General features: G+C 41.2%; 3 protein-coding genes across 3 annotated transcripts; 1 reads left to right on the forward strand and 2 right to left on the reverse strand.

Moving 5' to 3' along the window:
* The first annotated feature begins 4,312 nt into the window (after positions 1–4,312).
* timm23a (translocase of inner mitochondrial membrane 23 homolog a (yeast)) lies at positions 4,313–8,500 on the forward strand. The gene is made up of 7 exons (XM_031747105.2): positions 4,313–4,716; positions 4,836–4,894; positions 4,991–5,084; positions 6,046–6,130; positions 6,221–6,279; positions 6,469–6,579; positions 7,636–8,500. The coding sequence occupies exons 1-7, from the start codon at positions 4,611–4,613 to the stop codon at positions 7,749–7,751; spliced, it is 630 nt and encodes a 209-aa protein (XP_031602965.1). The 5' UTR covers positions 4,313–4,610; the 3' UTR covers positions 7,752–8,500.
* Positions 8,501–8,559: 59 nt separating this feature from the next.
* On the reverse strand, positions 8,560–11,232 carry zgc:112285 (uncharacterized protein LOC561476 homolog). The gene is made up of 6 exons (XM_031747064.2): positions 10,965–11,232; positions 10,776–10,885; positions 9,898–9,992; positions 9,533–9,813; positions 9,011–9,174; positions 8,560–8,919 (listed from the first exon to the last, which is right to left on the reverse strand). The coding sequence occupies exons 1-6, from the start codon at positions 11,098–11,100 to the stop codon at positions 8,740–8,742; spliced, it is 966 nt and encodes a 321-aa protein (XP_031602924.1). The 5' UTR covers positions 11,101–11,232; the 3' UTR covers positions 8,560–8,739.
* Positions 11,233–14,162: 2,930 nt separating this feature from the next.
* On the reverse strand, positions 14,163–18,018 carry LOC120441392 (flocculation protein FLO11). The gene is made up of 2 exons (XM_039616174.1): positions 18,011–18,018; positions 14,163–16,424 (listed from the first exon to the last, which is right to left on the reverse strand). Exon 2 carries the CDS (start codon positions 16,407–16,409, stop codon positions 14,442–14,444), a length of 1,968 nt encoding a protein of 655 aa, XP_039472108.1. The 5' UTR covers positions 16,410–16,424; positions 18,011–18,018; the 3' UTR covers positions 14,163–14,441.
* Positions 18,019–19,333: the final 1,315 nt, after the last annotated feature.

Here is a 19,333-nt window from a genome sequence, read left to right on the forward strand (position 1 = left end):
AAAAACCCAAGCTGATACTTAAAGACAAAAAGCAGGGAAAAGGGCCAAAACATGTTTTTCCCACTTCTCCTTTTTTTTTCTTCCTGTGTTCTGGCTCTCTGTCTTCCTCTGTTATTTAAGTGGACATTGCACACATTGATGTGTGTAATAAGAGAGAAGAAAACACCCAGCTCACCATGGTTTCTCACAGGCATGCACATGTATAACAGAAAAAAAAATAAAAGTGGGGGGGGGGGGCGTGGGTTTCAGGTTTGGAGGACGAGATGGCTGGGGAATTGAAGGGAAATTGATTGTGCAAGCTCGCCCTTAAACATCTGCAGAGTAAATATTCCACATGATCACAGTCCGTCCCTGAAGCCCCAGAAAACCACAGCTAATAACCCACATGCTGTGTGTCATGGTAGCTATTGCTTGTTTTCATTTAAACAGAGAAATTCGAGCCTGTCGACACCTGTAGTTTAAAAAGTTCTTTTTAAAACTGCAGATTTAAAGTTTCTCACACGCAAAAAAAAAAAAGCAAAAAAAAAAGAATCACATGAGGGTTTTTTCTGTGGTGAATGAACCCGTGGGTGGCTCATTCGCCCTCTCCCTGCCCTTCCTGCTTTCATTGTGGAGTCGGGGGGGGGTTGATATTGAACTTCAGGCTTGGAGTTGAGCCTGCACTGTGGAGGCAACCCCACTGATCACAGAGAGAGAGAGGGGACATAATGTGACCACTGCTGACAATCCTCTGGACAGGAAGAAGCAGAGTGGAAGCACTGAGTGGACATAGCAAGAGAGAAAAAAGAGAAGAGAGAATGTGTGTGTGTGGATAGAGATGGGTGGGGGTGCGTGCATGTCTGGATGGGTGTGTACCCTTGTCTTCATTTTTCCTGTTTTCACTTGAGTTTTTGTGCTTTTTTTTCATTCTTGTTCTCTGGTATGAAACACTCTTTAAGCATCTGGTAATGTATTCTGCAGTCAGCGCTCCCCATTGCCAACACTGGGGCCCAGGGCTCCCAGAGCTTACAATCAAAGTGTGTTAGTGTGTGCATGTGTGTGTGGGAGAAAATGAGCAAAAAGTGAGAAGGAAAGACAGGTTGATTTACATTGCTATGTATGCACAGCATTCTCCACATAATGAACAGCCCCTGATTTCCTCTGCTTGGTAAATATTTGATGACTGAGCGGTGGAATGATTTTAGCTGAAATTCAGAGGACTCCTACAAGCTGCTTAAAAGTTGTATTTCAAATCCCTCTCTCTCTTTCTCTCTTGTCCTCTTCCCATGTAAATAAGGCCAACTCCCCCTAACGCCACACACCCTTCTGAGGCAGTTTAAAGACCCGACACTGTCTCCTTGTATCCTTGGCAACCAGCATACACTGGGGTCCTGTCGTGGCCTCTCTGTCTTTTGTGTTTGGGAGCTCAGAGAGACAGAAAGAAAGAGAGAGAGGGAGAGTAAGAAGAGAGGAGAGGAAGGAGACGAAAACAAGACTTACTGAAAAAGACAACAAAGATGACATCACCGCTATTTTATCCCACAACTGAAAATTTGGTTTGTAGCCCAACGGTGATGAGAATGATGATTATGATGATGAGTAGCCAGAGGCACAAAATGGGTAGCAGCTCAATCTGAGAGAGAGAGGGGGGGAGAGGGGCCCAGGGCTGAATGGGGCATTGTGGGAAAGACAGTGGGCACACTGGGCAGTAACACAGAGAACACTAACTCACAGATCATGCCAGAGAGTCTGAAAACACCCACACTGGGCGACAATGGCAAACTTCATCGCTCCACTTGGCCCCCTCTGAATACACACATACAATGGCAGAATCCAAATAAGATGCTCTGTTATTCGTGAAATTCAACACACTACATTCCTTCAGTGCCTCCATCCCTTTGGACAGCAGCAGATGGCCTGGTCCGAGCTGCACTGAACGTGCACGTCATGTGTTGCATCACAGGTAGGGCACCCAGCTGGCCTGAAAGGTGTGACAGGTGTCACGTGGAAGTTGTTTTACCTCCCCGGCTCTGCTTCCCTGCTTCAAGTAAATGCAAATGGCGTCATGCAAATTTAACTTGTATGTGCCACCACTGGGAACAAATTTAACTTAATCAGTTAATTAAATCAAGCCTAATTAGAGCGAGGACCGAGAAGGACCAGAACCAGCAGGTTTGGCCTCTGCAACTGGTTTCATCTATACGGTGGGCTCTCTGCTGCCACCCTGTGTCGAATGTGAGGAATTGCACCTCTTACTCGAGAAATATTTGCAATAAACCGAACAGGTAAGGAGATAAAAGACAGGAAAATAAAAAACCCACAGCATGCGTCAGCAGGAGAGCTGAATTCGTTATCTGACTGAATGACTAGTTCCAAGAAAGGTACGACAATGAGTCTTGATGGGGATTTTTTTTTTTCACAATTTCACAAACTTCTGATAGAAGGATTAGATTAGAAATAAAATAAGTAAAAGTTGCAGTAACGCCACAGAGATCTATGAGAATTAAATAATGATTAATAATCATGGGGTTATCTGTTGTACTGATTTGTTTTATTGCACCATATGTCAAACATCTGAAATTCATCTGCTTCATCTGGATGTTATCAGTCCACTCAATGGATGTGAGTCTCAGACAATGAGGCCTACTGATTGGATTTTTAAGACGTTTCAGTTTTTATACCCATTAAATAAAATGAAGTGTGCAGTGAGTATTTTGTACATAAAATAATTGTTGGTATATTTGTAATTAAAGTATTTTTGAAGCTGACAATAGAAAAATCATGAGGTCAAACTTGTTTTCAAGTGCAAGAACAATATTGTAAATTTACCAGTTTATACTGTATAATCATTATTACCAGGAGAAGCAGAATTTTAAAACAGATTGTTCCTCTTTCTCTTTTTTATTATGTTTTACCATTATCGACATTTTCATATAATTACTTTTACTTACATGGAATATATTCTTGTACCACCAATGCAATTTCTATCTTAAAAACATTCTATATCTGCTTTTATTATGCAAGGAATCATGAGGCTGCAGAACAATACGGATTTATCCCAGCCAATCAGCAAAGATCAGGCTATGTGACAGATAATGACATTATTGCATGCAATCAATCAACAGTGACCTGGGGCATTTCACACCTCTGCGTTCTTTCAGGAAATTGGGTTTTTCTACCCCTACCTACTCTCACACCCGCGGTCATAACATTGAAACTAACAGCGGTAAGTTGTTCTATTTTTTGTGGCATAAAAAAGGTAGCACCATATTTGATCACAGGCCCTGTTCACCTGAAACTAGTGCAAGTAATGGTAAGAACATTTTTTGACATACACTGGATGGATCTGTGAACCGTACTTATTTCGTATTACAGACATTTTCAGGCTATAATAATTAAATATGTGTAATTTTACGTTTTTTTTTTTTGTTTTTTTTTTTTTTTTTTTTTTTACCTTTTAGCAGTTTTTATTATACTTAAATTGCATACATTGGTGTTTATTTTCCCTGTTAGTCTTATTACTGCTAAAAACGATATAGTAATTCAATATTTGTGATTTATTTTGATTTTGATTTCATTACAAATCAAGTCAATATTTTATCATTTTGTTTTTGGTAGATCTTTTTTTTTTCTTTTTTCTTTTTGCAGTGGTCTACTTGGCTCTTGTATGGAAGCTTACCCATTCAGTACTATGCAAGAGAATAACATAACATATTTGGGTTTATACAAAACTGTGTGAATGAACTTACATTAACTTAAATCTTTGAAGAAATGTATAAATAATTTGCCAAATTATCTTACTTGAGATTACAACAGCTTCACCAAGTACCATGAAGCAGGTGGCTGTGACTGGTGATATGCAGGTTTGTGTGTAAATATATAGCATAATAACCACATTGTCTTATTGGATACTACTACCTTACAGTAGTTTCACAAAGTATCATAAAGCCTGTCACTGGTACATGTAATATTCTGATTCATCAGAATATTACATATATTATTATATTATATGATCTCTATAGGGTTGAAATTCTGAATTTCCATACCCTATAAAGGGTTAAATGGATCTCGTGTCCACAGCTACCCTGCAGTCAGTTTTTTTACGCTCTGCCTGGTCCTCAAGTTTGCCCTTTAGTTAAGTCAACAGATCCCAGATCCGTTGAACTGTCGTAAAACCGTGGTTTTATTAACGACATCAGAAAGATTTTTTAGTCGACTTATCACTAATAGATAAGCAATAGTACGAACTTTTGGTGTTAAAAACAAGTCTGAGCCGATGTTTTCTCTCATTTTTCACAAGTTACTGTGGGTTTTGTTGACGTAACGACAGTGCAGCACCGGTCATCGCTTTACGGCGGAGCGTGCTGCTGGAGGTCAGAGGCATGACGATAACGCGAGATTGGTAATATCGAAGCAAAAAGACGTAATTTTTGCTCTAAAAATCCAGCAAGACCAACAAATACGACCTGTGTTGACGTTTCCTTCTGGCAGTAGTGAATTCAGGAGCTCGTCTGATATACGTTTGTCTAATAGCTTGAGGGTTTCGACATATCTTGTTAACGTTAGCCAGTCGGCTACTGTAGCAACTCCCCTTCAGCCTCCTGTTTGACTCTCGGAACATTTATCCAAGCATGGATAACAACTCACAAGGATCGGGGGGAGTTAAAGCAGGCCTGGGGAGTCTTTTTGGAGGGGGTGCACCTCAATACTCCAACACAGAGCTTGCAGGTGTCCCACGTAAGTGTCATGTAATCTAACTGTGATGCTAGCTACTGTGACATTACTTAGGTGTTGCTGTACTGTCATTCAGTATCTGAAAAATCAACTCAGTGGATAATTGATCGTTTACATTACAGTGACTGGAATGAGCCCTTTGTCCCCTTATCTCAACGTGGACCCACGTTATCTGGTTCAGGTAAAGCTGAGTCTGTCTCCTTTTCTTTGCTGTGAGTGAGAATGTTTTGGATTTTTTTTTTTTTCCAGGCATGAGTATTTGAATCTTGTGTTTTAGGACACAGATGAATTCATCTTACCTACAGGGGCCAATAAGACAAGAGGAAGATTTGAATTGGCTTTCTTTACCATCGGAGGCTCCTGCATGACTGGTAAGAAACTGGTACACTGACAAAACGGGTTTAATGCTGAATATGACTTGGAAGCATGTGCAAATTAAAGTACTGTATAGTACAGACTAAGTAGAAGTATGTTGATGTCCTTGTTTTGTCTGTCCAATTCATCTACATTTTTTCCTGTTGAGAGCGACAGCTGTGGTCAGAAGATTACATAAAGGTGGAATGATTGCACTGCATACATCTTTAATGAAAAACAAGATTGAATTTATTTTTGACAGAGTCTAAATTACACACAGAGGCTCAAATATAATATACCAACTATTATTTGGTTAGCAAGTTCCACCTTGATCAGATGCTTTTGGTTTCCATCAATAAGCTTCTGGCATAACTGTGGCTGGACATTTGATGACACTTCTTGGCAGAAATGATAGAGTTTATTTGTTGTTTCCCGCATGGACCTGGCTTTTAAGCAGAGTCTGTAACTTTGGAACATATTCATGTTCCATTCACGGATATGTTCATATGGGTAACTGCAAATTTAAGTCGAGCTTGAAGGTTTTTGGAGCAGGGGATCTTTCATGGTTGGCACTTTCTCAGCCCATGGTAATGTAAAACTGGCTTTTACATTGAATTTGACTTATGGAGAGTGAGGCTGGTGTTTTGGTTTCCAGTTCATGGTAGGCTTGAGCCTTGGTGGTTCCTAGGTTGCTCCTGAACGTGCTAACCAATTTCCTGTCATAAGGGTGACAGTTTTGGTCATCTTCCAAACCTTATGTTCAGCTATGTTTAAAAACAAAAACAAAAACAAAAACACAAGAGACAGACATAAAGTGTGGGTATAGAAACACAAATGCAACAAGAACACACAGTTAATGGCATATAAATCTGTCACTGTTATTTATTAAAACCAAAGCATGATGCAGGTGGAATAGTGTGAAATAATCCTTTGACTGACCCTTTGTTGACCTTTTCTGCATCCTTGTTTGAAATGCAGGGGCGACATTTGGGGCATTAAATGGCCTTAGAATGGGTTTGAAGGAGACCAGAGACATGGCATGGTCCAAACCACGTAACGTACAGTAAGTTTGGTTACAGAATTCAGTTTATCGAATGGCTTTACGCTTGGATTTCGGTTGCACGTTGTTCAAATGTTTATCTTCCCTCCCCAGGATTCTCAACATGGTGACAAGGCAGGGCGCTTCATGGGCCAACACTCTGGGCTCTATTGGTAAAGCTTTATTGTTACTTAAAAAATGATGTAGAGGTGTTACTGTAACAAGAATATCTATGAATCCCATGGTTGGAAGATCTTAGTGTTACTGATTTAAATGGATGGATGTATTTACAGGATTTTTAGTTTTCTAAATCAGTATATAATCATACTTTAATTATTTTGTTTTTCTTTATGTCACTGCAGCCTTGCTGTATAGTGCTTTTGGTGTTGTGATAGAGAAAGCCAGAGGAGCAGAAGACGACATCAACACAGTGGCTGCTGGGACATTAACGGGGATGCTCTTTAAATCTGGCGGTTGGTGTCTTTTCCTTTTTTCTGTTTCTACTTTATATCTGGCATTAATGTATATTAATGTACCTCTGTGTGTTTTTAACCTTTTAAATATTAGTTTTTACCAATAAATGATCCAAACATTAGTTTTAGCAAATATCAGGCTGTCAGCAAGCAAAATGGCATTTACCAATATTGGTATTCATCAGTTATTTGTCATTTATTTTGCTCTGCAGTGTGATAAAGACTGAAAATTTCTTTGGTTCTTGTTTACAAAATGGGTGACAACATAAACAAAGTAAACACAAACATGTATGGAAATGCTCAGTTTTTTAGTTAAGCCTTGCCAGTACAGACTTGGACCCCAAGTCTGTACTGGCAAGCTGCCTTAATTGTTGCCTTAATTGTTCATGGCATCGATTCAGCAACGTGCTGGAGATTTTGGTCCACACTGACATGATAGCATCACACAGTTGCTGTGCATTTGTCAGCTGCACTTCCACGATGACTCACCACTTAGGTGGTCTGTTGGATTGAGATCTGGTGACTGTTGCCATTCAGCTGGCAGATTAGACAGTTGTGTTAACAAGCAGGTGAACAGGTGTACTAAATAAAAGGGCCAGTGGCTGTTTTAAGTTGTCAGTTAGCAGACTTTTAAAATCCTATTAAAATGATAGTTTGTTCAAAAGAATGAGTTAAATGTGACACATACAGTGTTCATATTCTCTTATTTGAAAAGTTATTAGCAGGGATTCTTTTATATTAAATCAAGGCTAAATTTTGAACCATATGTCGTAATCATTAATACTGCACTGACTTATTCATCTTATGCTGTATAAATGTTGTGTGGGCATGTCGTGACTTACAAAGGGCAGTACAGTGAATGCGCAGGCACTGAGATTATCTTTGGAAAGCACCTAAACTTTGTGTTATTAATTTACTCCATGCTGTTTGAAGTATTAGGTTTATCTTTGCCCACCTGGTACTTTGGCTAAGCTGAAGCAATTATTGTTTACTGTAATTAAAATGATTATTGTGATGCATGTTAAGCTGTATGACTCACTCTGTTTGTTTTCTCAGGTGGATTAAAGGGCGTAGCTCGTGGAGGTCTGGTTGGTTTAGCCTTGTCTGGTGCCTACGCTCTCTACAACAACTGGGACCATCTCACCGGCTCTCCTTCATCGAGGCTGTACTAAACTCCCCCACACAGCTGCTTCAACATTAGGGCCAAATATTTTGAGGACGCAGCCTTTAACCACAGCGCTAAAAGGCATTAGACTCTGGTCAAATGCTTTTTCTTTTTTTTTTCCATTTTTGTTTAGTTTTTTGGGGTTTTTTCATGGTGCGAATTGGTCGCAGTTCACTGGTTTCCCATCATAGCTGTTTTCCAGGAGCATTCTGGGAACTATGAGATGTGTCTTGGAAAGGTTTTGGACTGAATTAAAAGGAAATCCAGACGTAGACCGTCCAGTGACAGTTCTCCTTTCATTTATGTTGATTCTCTGAGGTGTTCCTGTCACTGATCTGATCAGTAATGAGAGCACTCTGTGAGGATGCGGTAAAAAAATATACTTTTTGCGATGATTGTTAATGGAACACATGTTATTACGCTAGATTTTAAATACCCATGATATTTGGGTTCAGTGAGTCAATTTGTAAGATAACCTCCAACATCTGTCGTGTTGTTTAGCCCTTGGATAACAACACATTCATGTTCTGATTCATGTTGGACTGAAAGACTCTTCTGTAATAGAAAAACAGCTCAGACCTGCAGTCAGAGGGAAGCCTTGGGGTTAGTTTACTCTTCTATTTATTGAAACATATTGGCTTCTGGTCCACTGTGGAAGAAGAAATCACTGTAAACTGTACCTTGAAGTGCATGCTGTTAATATGTGTCCATCAAACCCACTGTATTATAGATTAAAATAAAATAAAGAAAACAAAACTAAGGAGGTGTTCAGAGATTTTGCTTTTAACCAATTTTATTGCATAAATGAGATTGGATGTAAAAGGTGGTGAGCAGTGTGTACTATGCAGTGCTTCACCAGAGTATAAGTATATACTGTAAGAAGATGACAACACATTCAGAACATGTATTAACATCATGGAGTGGAAGGAACTGGCTGTGAGACTGTCTGTAGACGTCGGACATTTAATGGCAGAGCTTATGTTTGCTGCGAGCGCTCAGTGCAGGAAGAAGTCCCTGATGCGCGTTGCCTCAATCCAGGGGATGTAGGCGACGGTGCGGGTGAAGACGCTGGGTTTGTTCTCCACAGTGCAACCGATGGGGCCGAAACTCACCACGCCGTGCACCTCCCAGCGGTCCCGGTCCAGCTGGCACAGCAAAGGACCACCAGAGTCACCCTGAGGATGGAGGAAGGTGTTGGAAGACGAGGTGAGAATTGAATCTGGTGGATGAAATTTGACTTCAGGATAGTTAAAAGTGTAGTCCTACCTGGCATGCAGCTGGTGGATCCTCAGTGTCTCTGAACCCGGCGCAGATCATGGAGTCTCGGACGCGGTCTCCCCAGAATTTCTTCTGCCGGCAGGTCTTGAAATCAATGATTGGTAGACGGGCTTGATTCAGGGCTTCTGCCAGAGATACGTTCTCCTTCCCACCTGAAAAATGACATGATTTAAGCAATTATATCTCTTAACGTCTTTCTGCTCTTCTTGACTTTTTAGCTGTGTTTACATTATATCATTGGACATTTTTTTGGTGGATGAATACTTCTGACATCCCTTAAAGCACCAGCGATCTGTTGTGGAATCTGAGATAGAAGGCTAAAAATATTTAGTCTATTATACCAAACATGATCGTTCTTTAAAAAGGTGTTGCTGTTCCTCTACCACTAACCCTGTACCAATAACCCTAGACCCTAGCAATTTTCCTAAGAAAGGCATTAAGTTGCTTTTAAGATTTAAGCTCAAAGTTCTATCATTGCACAGCATCTCAGTACCTTTCTGCACTACTCACCCCGGGTGTCTCCCCAGCCGGTCACCCAGCAGTAGTGTCCTGGTTTGAGGCTGGTCTGCTTGCGCGGCAGGCAGGCGTAGCGGATGAAGTTTGAGGGGAGGATATCTGTGGCAGACTTAACCAGGGCGATGTCGTAGTCCAGCTCGCTGTGAGCGGGATAGCGGAAGTTCTCGTGCCGGTAGATCCTCTTCACCGGGATAATCCTCTCTGCTGTCTCTGAACGCTTCAGCTGGTGCTTCCCCAGGACAATCCTCCAGCTCCCAGCATCCTCAGCCTTACCCCTGAATGAGAAAAACGTGTCGTTTTTGTGTAGTTGTTGAATTGGTATAAGCGTGAAATTATAAGTGTAATAAATGTTTTCTTACTTTTGGAAGCAGTGAGCAGCAGTAAGGACCCAGTTCTTGTGGATGAGAGTTCCTCCACAGACATGAATGAACTGTTTACTTCCTCTAGGCCGAACCTGTGAGAAACAACCAGCTCAAAAAATGTGGCTTCTTACCGCTCAGATACTGAAATTAGCTGGCTTTTCTTATTTTAAAAAAATGAGCCTAGTCATACATGTTTCTCTCATCAATAATAAATCTAAATGTAAATTTTAAATACTACGTTCTGCAAAGAAGTTTCAGAGCAAATAAATTGCATATTACATAGAGGAACTCATCAGTTTCCCTTGTGAGCAGCAATTGGCTACAGTAAAGAGGAGAGTGTCCAAATTCCGAGTGGGCGACCATCTGTCTCGCATGGTTGGGGTGCGAATCAGAAACAAAACTGCATCTGCTGATCAAGTAAATTTGTTTGTGATTTTTCCTCTTTGTGTGGGGTCCAAAAGCTGAGTGTAAATTAGAGTCTAAAAATGTATGTCGTTCTGGGTGGAAGGGATGTGCTGGGTAATTGGCTAAATGTTCAGGTCATCTATGACTTTAAAATTTTCAGCCAATTTGGCGGATTAATATTACTCGAAATGACAATAAAAGTGAACACTGTGTGCTTTAAAGGTTTTTCATGGTCACTTCTGAATAAACCAGTGATTCTCAAATAGCCCCTTCAGAAGCTCCTAAAGTTCCCATCCCTAAACCACAATTGAATTCTCCTTAAAAATACGGATAAGTTAGATGTACAAACACATCACTTAAAATGATAATGAAAATAATGATTAGTTACAGTCTAGAACTGATATGACCTTTTTTGGTCAATGTAAGACCTCCAGATTCTTTGAATATTGAGCCATGTCAAAGAGGTTTACCTGCAAAGAAACCTGCCAGGGCCAAGAGTGAGGCCTGGCCTCATTCCCAGACACAATCCTTTCAGCCATGTTGGGCTTGAAGTGGGCCATACCACAATCCTTAGGCCAGTCTAAAAAGAAAAAGGCAGAAAATATAAACACCAAACATTTTTTTTCCTCATATATTTAGAAGTGTTTTCAAGTCCTCACCCAGGTGAAGGATTTTATGCTGTGGCTGTCGTTCAGAAGTGAGTGTGTATGCAGCTGCAGGCAGGGACGCCTTGCTCAACAGCAGCGGCAGCAACAGAGACAGCAGCAGAAGTAGAGGAGGTCCTGGTACAGCCATCGTCTTCCAGAGAATCACCGGCCGGGACGCATCCCACGCTTTTTATACCAAGCACATGCAGGTGTACATAAACAGGTACACACACGCAAAAACAACACACCTCCAGGGACAATGAGCTGTGTCACAACAAAGGCCGAGCGCTGGATAGTTCTCCTCTAGCTTTGGAGCTTCTACTGTAAATGAAAAACAGGGTATTTTGGGGAGTCCCATCAGCACTTTCACACACATATAGTTTGCTCACATGACACTAATTTGCATGCAAGACAAAGACAATATAGTACTGTATGCAAACAAACATCACATCATGTCATGTGACTTAAAGCAGTGACATAGTGACCTGAAAATGACCTTTATCGCTGCATGTGGACTATTTAGAGCAGCTGGTATTCCAAATAACCAGTGTAGTTCTCACTTTGTAAACATGACCCAGAAGAAAACATGTTTTTACCTTGAGCTTGTATGATAAGTGGTGTCCCTCAAAACTGGTAGTGGGAAAATAAAAACTGGGATGGATTCATCAAAATACAGCACCCAGTGTATGAACAACTCATATTCGCAAACAAACCTTTACTCTGGTCAATACAACATATAACAGATCTCACGCTGTCAGCATCATCAGACATGATGCCATGATGTTATGGTGTTGTAAAGAGATTTGACATTTTCCGATAATTGTTAATGGAACACGCATTTTGTTGATGTTCAAGTTTTCTTACACACACAAATTTTCAGTAAGATTAAATTCATTTCAGTTATATTTATATAGCACCAATTCACAACAACAGTCACCCAAAGGTTCTTTATACTGTAAAACAGAACATATTAGTCTGATCTTTTGATGCAGATCTGCACATTATAATGCTATTTATTCGTTCATAGTTTCTACAAGCTGATGAACACATGTAGTCTCATTCATGTAATCTTTTTTTAGTCACCTCACTATTTACAGAAATAAAAAAAAATAAACCATAGCTTTTGGCTAGACTGGCAATAATATTTTGTGTGAACATGAATTTTTCACAGAGGATGATTCCTACATCAACTTCCTGACCATGACGTCCACTATCAGGTCAAAATTCCACTGCTTTATATTTAAATATCTGTTGAACTAATGACAGCATCATCTATAATTTTAATAGTTTTGAAACCTCTCTTTTTACAGGAAGAAACCTCCATCAGAACCAAGTCAGAGAGTTGCAGCCATCTGCCATGACAGTTTGGGGGTGAGGGGGGGGGGACGTCACCTTTCTGGTGGGAAAGGAGTGTGAGCTCCTATATAGTCAAACTTGACTCAATGCACAGCTTCGACTTTGATTCAGTGCCTTTATGTTGGGGTCTTCTCTGGTGGCTGAGAGGGTTGCTTTCCTATTCATTTGTGAATGAACCTTGACTGTTATTTGCACTTGTGTGCCAAATGACACTTCCAGCCTCACAGAGCTGCTAGGTTTATTTTTGAATTGTCACTCACCTCGTGGGTATTTTGGTGAAGGACGTTACAAACCAAAAGTGTTTGAATACCTTACATCTTTATTACATTTTAGAAATGTTTAAATAGCACAAAATATAGCAGCTTTAAAGAATCCTTATTGATTCTACAACAGTCACTTCACCCAAATAGTAACAACAACATGTTCATGTGTTTATGTCACCTAAATTAAATTATTTTGACAGTCTATTTTGTAAATTATTTATAACTTATTGGCTTATCGATTTTCATAAAAATACAAGTGACCCTCCTGCTCCTTCTACACACAAATCCAGATCTGTGAAAATATGACAACAATAACTGCAGTAGAAGCCACTAGTGAGCTGAGCCTTTTTACCCTTGGTGAATGAGAGAGAATGTGCCTGCTCATCTGAATGGCAATGCCTGAATGGCCAAAAACTCACAACTGTGGTTCACCAAGTTTACATACAGTTGAACTTTGTGTGTGTGTTTTTCCCCCGCAGTGAATGAGTTGAGTGAGGTGACGTGTTGCTTCAAAAGTTCAAACAACAAAGTAGCCAAACAATTACACATTTTAGCAAGAGAAAATTATAAAATGTGTATTTCTGAAACATTTTCATTTTATTATTTTGTTGTTGTTGTTGTTGTTGAAGATTTTTGTAATAAGTTTTGAAGGACTCAGACCTTTACTCCAGGTAGCACTTTTTAGATAATAAAACCCATTTACAAACACATTCGTGCATTCATAGTTTTAACACAAACGTACAAAAGTAAATTTTTAAGGGCTTCGTGCTTAATAACATAAAACACATATTTGTGCAGAGAGCTAACTTAGCTACTGTGTATATTTCTTGGTTGTGCTTATTAAAGTCATAATGTGCGGAGTGGTTGGTAACCACCACTAGTCCTGCCCAGTACATAACCAAACTAAGCAAAAAGAGTTGGGTAATAGTTCGACTGGCCCCCAACTCCAATGTGTATAGGACTCTAACATCAATCCATCCATCAATCCCTTTTCTGATCTGGTTATTACACTAGGGCTCAGTGAGGCTAGAGCCCTGGACAAGTTACGAAACCTTCAAAGGGCGAACACAGGCTGTTTTCACACATGTACTTTTGACTTTACCCAAGGTGGTGCATTTGAAAATACAAATGGCCAAGTGGATCAGACATTAACTGGTCTTATGGTAGCGTGCCAATTCCCTTGTACAAAGTCAAAGTAATGTCAGATTGTAGTGGTGAGAATAACAATGCATTCACTGCCAACCAGTGGACATCGTGTGTACTGCCTTGCTAAAGGCTACATCAAGAAAACTCCCTGACCTAAACAACAGAGTTTTTCCATTAGTATGAGTATGTCGCAAGAAGACAGTGGAAAATATCCCAACTTGGGTCTCCCAGATGTCTGAGGGTGTGAATGCAAAAATAGCTAAAGACACATAGAAAATACCTAGATTCAATTTAGAACGACGAATGAACCCAACAAACATGTCTTTGCACAGAGAAAACTCTTACCCTTCACTTCTTATCCTTATGTCCATTGTGTTGCTCATTTGTAGAAATGACTCACAAACCAAAGAATTTCAGCAATGGACACCAATAATTTATTGTGCATCTACAGGAACAAGTTTAAGTGATGACTGTTGACTTTCATGAAAAGTTTAGCAGAGTTACATCTATCTTCAACTAAACAGTGAGTACCAGTGAGAGAGAAAAACATTACTAATGTTGCACCTGTTGAAAGATGTACCTAATAACAGAAAACATGCTGACAGAAAGTCTAGAATAGAGCTGAACAGAACTTTGAAACTCTTTCAGCTTCAATCCAAGGTTATGAATATTGTGCAATCTGAGGATTTAAATTGTTATCATAGATTTAATTTAGCCTGCTATATTAGTCATCTGCCTTTGTGGAGGCTCCACACCATCTTGGCCTCCTCAGTGACCTTAACACACTCTTCTTCCGGCTGTGTCCATTCCCAGATGAGGGGGACTTAGAATGGTGGCTGCCTTCCTCTCCACAAATCTCCTGCTCATCTTCTTTTGCTTTGTCATCTTCTGCTGTGCTCTTTCTGAGTGAAGCTTCTTCTACTTCTATCTTATTTCCTCCTCCTTCCTGCTCTTCTTCTCTACCCTGATCTGCATCTGCTGTTCCTTCACTCTTAGGGGACACAGTGATATCAAGGTTTTGAGGAGGTTTAGGTGCTTTCTTCTTCTTTGAGGAATGTCTTGGTGGTTCTGGGCTGTTCTTGCTTTCCAGATGTTTTAGTATGGCTGTGTTCAACTCTTCAGGGTCGACAGATGCCCCATGAACATCCCATGTCATACCATCCTCATCCCATTGCACCTGCTTCATACTGCTCCTCCTTCCACCTAGCTCATCCCTATCCTCTGCCTGAATCTTCAGACATGGCCTCCTGCTCTCCAGATCGTGTGAAGAAGCAGAGGTAACTTCCAATGCAGGGTCTTCTTCTTGTTTTTCCTCCTCCTCTGCACTGCTAACTGGGAACATACTGGAAGATGCTGATACTAGATTGGAGTTAGACCCTGCTGAAGACTTCAGGTTCAGTCTGGATCCAGGTGGCGAGCCCAAGATAGAATGGGACCCCATGTTGGATGTGGAAATGTTCCTCTTGAGGTCCCACCATGAGCCAATAGGAGAGACCGTCTGCACAGCTGCATCTGCCATTTCTGGCCGTGACACCATTGGAGCTTCTTGCCTGAACAGCTCTACCTTCATGGCCCTTTCAGTGCCCTCTCTGGCATTTAAGCAGCACCTGCAGGTGTCACCCAACCGTGAGTCACTCAGGGAAGAGACAAGTGGTGACCCCCAACCTCGACCTGCTGCACAGATTTGCTCTGGCTGCCACGGCAGCTCAAGATAGCAGACAGATGGTCCTGTTTTTGACTGCTGCTCTGGAGAATCAGGTGTCAGGTAGCTAAGCATTTGCACAGGGCTTCTTGCTTCTTCACCCTCCAGTATTCCTGTAGGGCTGGACAGCGGTTCTATCACGTCATCAACAAGGCATTCAGGATTTGAAGACACTCCTGCTTCATCTAAACTCACAGACGACAGGATTGGGGAAGGGAACTGAAATGAAAGGAAATTATTCTCCAAGAAGCCTTCATCTTCTGTGCTGGTGAGCCGGAGTGTATCAGGAGAGTGGGACTGAAAGCTTGAAGAGTTGTCAATCTGTGGGGATGAGAATGTAGGTGAAGGTTCTAGTAAATCTTCCTGCTGCAGTGAGTTCAGTGGAAGTGGTGACAAAGAAGTCTGTACAGGTGGTAAAGTAGGCGTGTTGAGCGGGGAGATGAACGGTGAGGGTGTAGTTTCTGGAGAGGTCAGCTTGGACATCGGAGAATCTGGTGCTGCAGAACAAGCGGCTTCATGGATGAGACTGGAGGGGCGTGACACAACTGTGTCCGGAGTGCTGCTGCGGCTATGTGCGCTACTGCTACACCTGCTCCATCGCTGCATGTTGGAAACCCAATGCTCGCTGAGAGCAGGAGAGCTATTGATGTCAACATTATTGGTTGTAGATGCTAACTGGTGGCTGTTGGTGGTGCTGACGTGTTGCCACATGTGAGCGTGCAGCGGCTGCAGCGTCACGGAGTTCTGCTCAGAGTGGGTGTTGGTGCTTGAGCTGCGCCTCAGGTCCAGTCTGGTCCACGCTGGATCACGCTTGTGTGGCGGACCTGCAGCCATTAAAACATCCATCGAGCTCTTAGACAGGGAGAAAATTGGTGCCTGATCATCTTCATCCTCCCCCTTTGGAGCTCCACTGGAGTAAGAGAGCGACTGACTGACAGAAAAGCAAGCTGGCTGGTAGCTCTCAGATGCAGGGCGCCCAGCCCTCGCCATGGTAACGGCACTGACCTGTGTGGGAAGACACACCTTTTAACATTAATTCACTGTTTTTCACTGATGCAAAAGTATTGGCCACTAAGAGGGAAGCAGCAACACGTCTATGACATAATACTGACGTACAGTATCATCACCATTGTTGGGAAGGTTAGTTTTGCAAGGTAATAGTTTACACATGACTAAATACCCTGTTGATTACCCAATCAAAGTCACTTTACTATATTTTGATTATTTTTCTAATAAATAGTTGAAACTACTGTCTTCCTTCTCTCACCCCAAATGGTCGCGGCAGATAGCCGCCCCTCCCTGAGCCTGGTTCTGCCGGAGGTTTCTTCCTGTTAAAAGGGAGTTTTTCCTTCCCACTGTCGCCAAAGTGCTTGCTCACAGGGGGTCATATGATTGTTGGGTTTTTTCTCTGTATGTATTATTGTAGGGTCTACCTTACAATATAAAGCACCTTGAGGCGACTGTTGTTGTGATTTGGCGCTGTATAAATTAGGTTGAATTGAATTGAATTGAATTGAACTAGTTTTGCGGATGTTTCTTAATCAAACATTTCAGTGTTAAATGTCAGAATTTTCAACAATAATTAACAAGCTTTACTCTGTGCAGTGATGTCAGGACACTTTTATGATGATTTAAACATTCAGTTAGTAAAAGTCATTGGTCATCAGTCAAAAAGCTATTTGCAGGCATAGCAGACTAAGGTTGTTTGGAACAATGTGTATTATTTATGGTGTCATACTCAAATTACAGTTTAAATTCATGGATACGTAGGTTAAGATATGTGGCTTATTTTGATTCTAGTAGAGAGGTAGAGAAATTGTTCCCTAACTAACCACTCAAAAAAAGTAGGCAGTGGGTGTAACTCTAGTTTTATGTGCTTTGCCCCCTTACAGGTACCAAGTTTGATACTTGTATAGCTCCATAGAGTCGAGGGAAGCTGCAGACTGTCATAATGTCACATGATACAGTTCATTATTGAAAACATCACATCTGACCACCTTACTAAAACTAAATTCAACAGTTTAGGAAATGCATGCGAAGACTTGGATGAGAAGGCTGATGCTTGCAGTGAGTGCACGTATATGCACACCCCCACACATCCGCAGGCACTCCAGATTAGCCAAATAAGATTACACAATCCAGATTATTTGGTCAACGAGACAAAAGGTAAATTGTTTGAGACAGAACTACAAAGCCTGTTTGGGACTTATTTGACAAAGACCCAAAAGAGACAAAGAATGATAACTACAGTGGATGGTGGAGTTTAGAATAAATTACAATCAACCTTTTTTAAATCTTTGATTTGTTCATGCTTTTCCTCTTTTTTTCTTCTATTCATTCATGATTCATAAGTATAATGCTACTATTTCTGATTTAGTGGCAAAAAAAAGCCTGCATTCTTATTTCACTACCTAGCTGGCTCTGTCCAGCTCTGTCCCAAACTGACCTAGTTGTATTTTGACCACAACTGACCCGATGGTACCCAGACTACCTAATCTGCACAACATAAACTCTTAGTTACCCATAATGGTTATTCACATAAACAAAACAGTATTACATAAGACAGAAAAAAGCAAATAGTAAAGTCCTACCTTTAAGTTCACACGTTATGTCCTGTTTTACCCTCTGCCATGCCACAGAGCAGGTAGCCCTAAATGGTGTCTCTCCTTCCTCCCCTCATTCCTTCCTCTCTCTTCCTCCCTCACTTCTTAATAAGATCACCTTTGCTGTCTCTAGCATTAAAATAACCCACAGCTTCACACTCTGTGTCTGTCTGCTGTCAATTTGCTCAAGCTTAACCTTCTTCTCTGTCTTAGCTGGACTTCATTTGAAGCTGGCATCGGTGTAAATGTGATTTTCTTTTGTGAATTTGAGTTCTTTGGTATGTTCATGTGCGGGGGAAACAGAGGGGGCCACTACCTTTAGCCCAGAGGATTAACGGTCATCTTATTAGCTGCCATCCAATCTCTGAGCAGTCTGAGCGTGTGGATGAATGCATGTGTGTAAGTGATCAGTGGGTAAGCAAGTGGCTTATTTCGATTCTGAGTTAAGGTCAGGCCAGCTGTCATGGCCACCATTGTATGTGTGTGCAGACTATTGTATGAGCAAAGGATATCATATAGATGTTTAAATTAAATATGTGGGAAAGTCAACCAGTCGAGAGAGATATTATACAGAATGCGTAGAAACTTTGAGCTCCTAATGGTTACAAAGGTAAAGTCGGGTGTTGTCATTAAAATCAATCAGAGTCACCTACCTGATACCATGAATGTTGATACCACATTTTAGGGCAATGCAGAGGCCCCTTCCACAAGATCTTCATTTCAGGGTAAAGCAATGTTCTAATCAAACTGTATATAGTGGGGTGGGATGCTGCCGATTTAAACCTGAGAATGTAATCAGGCAGTTAAAGGAACACTAAGGAACTCCTTAATCCCACTGCCTTGCCTTCTGTAATGGAACCAGAATCTGGGAAAGAGAGTGACCATCTGCTTCTTGTTGGGCTTGTTGGGGTGAGGTTACTGATGCAGTTAAACAACTGCTCAGTGGCAGAGCCCCTGGGGTAGATAAGGTAGATAAGGTTATCCAAGACTGGGGTGGTGGTTCCCATCTTTAAGATGTCTGCCTCCCCGGGAAAGTCTGAGGCAGGGTGCTGGAGAAGAGTTGAATAGTAATTGGTAAATGAACTGGTTCTTATATAGCACTTGTCTGCTTTACTTGAGCACTCAAAGCACTTTATACTTTGAGTATGAAGTGCTTTTTCTGCATAAATGCACAAGTGCTTTCTATCTGACATTCACACACATTCATACTTTGAATGATAATCGGTTAGTATCTAGCCCAAGGGTATTTGGCATGCAGACTCACCAACCACCAGCCTTTTGATTAGTAGATGGTCTGCTCTACCTCCTGAG

This window comes from Oreochromis aureus, linkage group 8, assembly GCF_013358895.1.
Source record: "Oreochromis aureus strain Israel breed Guangdong linkage group 8, ZZ_aureus, whole genome shotgun sequence".
NCBI lineage: Eukaryota > Metazoa > Chordata > Actinopteri > Cichliformes > Cichlidae > Oreochromis > Oreochromis aureus.

Excerpts from the sequence above, each read along its gene's own strand:
- timm23a (XM_031747105.2), top strand. The coding sequence starts at position 4,611 with ATGGATAACAACTCACAAGGATCGGGGGGAGTTAAAGCAGGCCTGGGG. Across the intron at positions 4,717-4,835 it reads AGAGCTTGCAGGTGTCCCAC|TGACTGGAATGAGCCCTTTG; the intron begins GTAAGTGTCATG and ends TTTACATTACAG. Across the intron at positions 5,085-6,045 it reads CGGAGGCTCCTGCATGACTG|GGGCGACATTTGGGGCATTA; the intron begins GTAAGAAACTGG and ends TTTGAAATGCAG.
- zgc:112285 (XM_031747064.2), bottom strand. The coding sequence starts at position 11,100 with ATGGCTGTACCAGGACCTCCTCTACTTCTGCTGCTGTCTCTGTTGCTG. Across the intron at positions 10,886-10,964 it reads GCATAAAATCCTTCACCTGG|ACTGGCCTAAGGATTGTGGT; the intron begins GTGAGGACTTGA and ends TTTTCTTTTTAG. Across the intron at positions 8,920-9,010 it reads ATCCACCAGCTGCATGCCAG|GGTGACTCTGGTGGTCCTTT; the intron begins GTAGGACTACAC and ends CTCCATCCTCAG.
- LOC120441392 (XM_039616174.1), bottom strand. The coding sequence starts at position 16,409 with ATGGCGAGGGCTGGGCGCCCTGCATCTGAGAGCTACCAGCCAGCTTGC.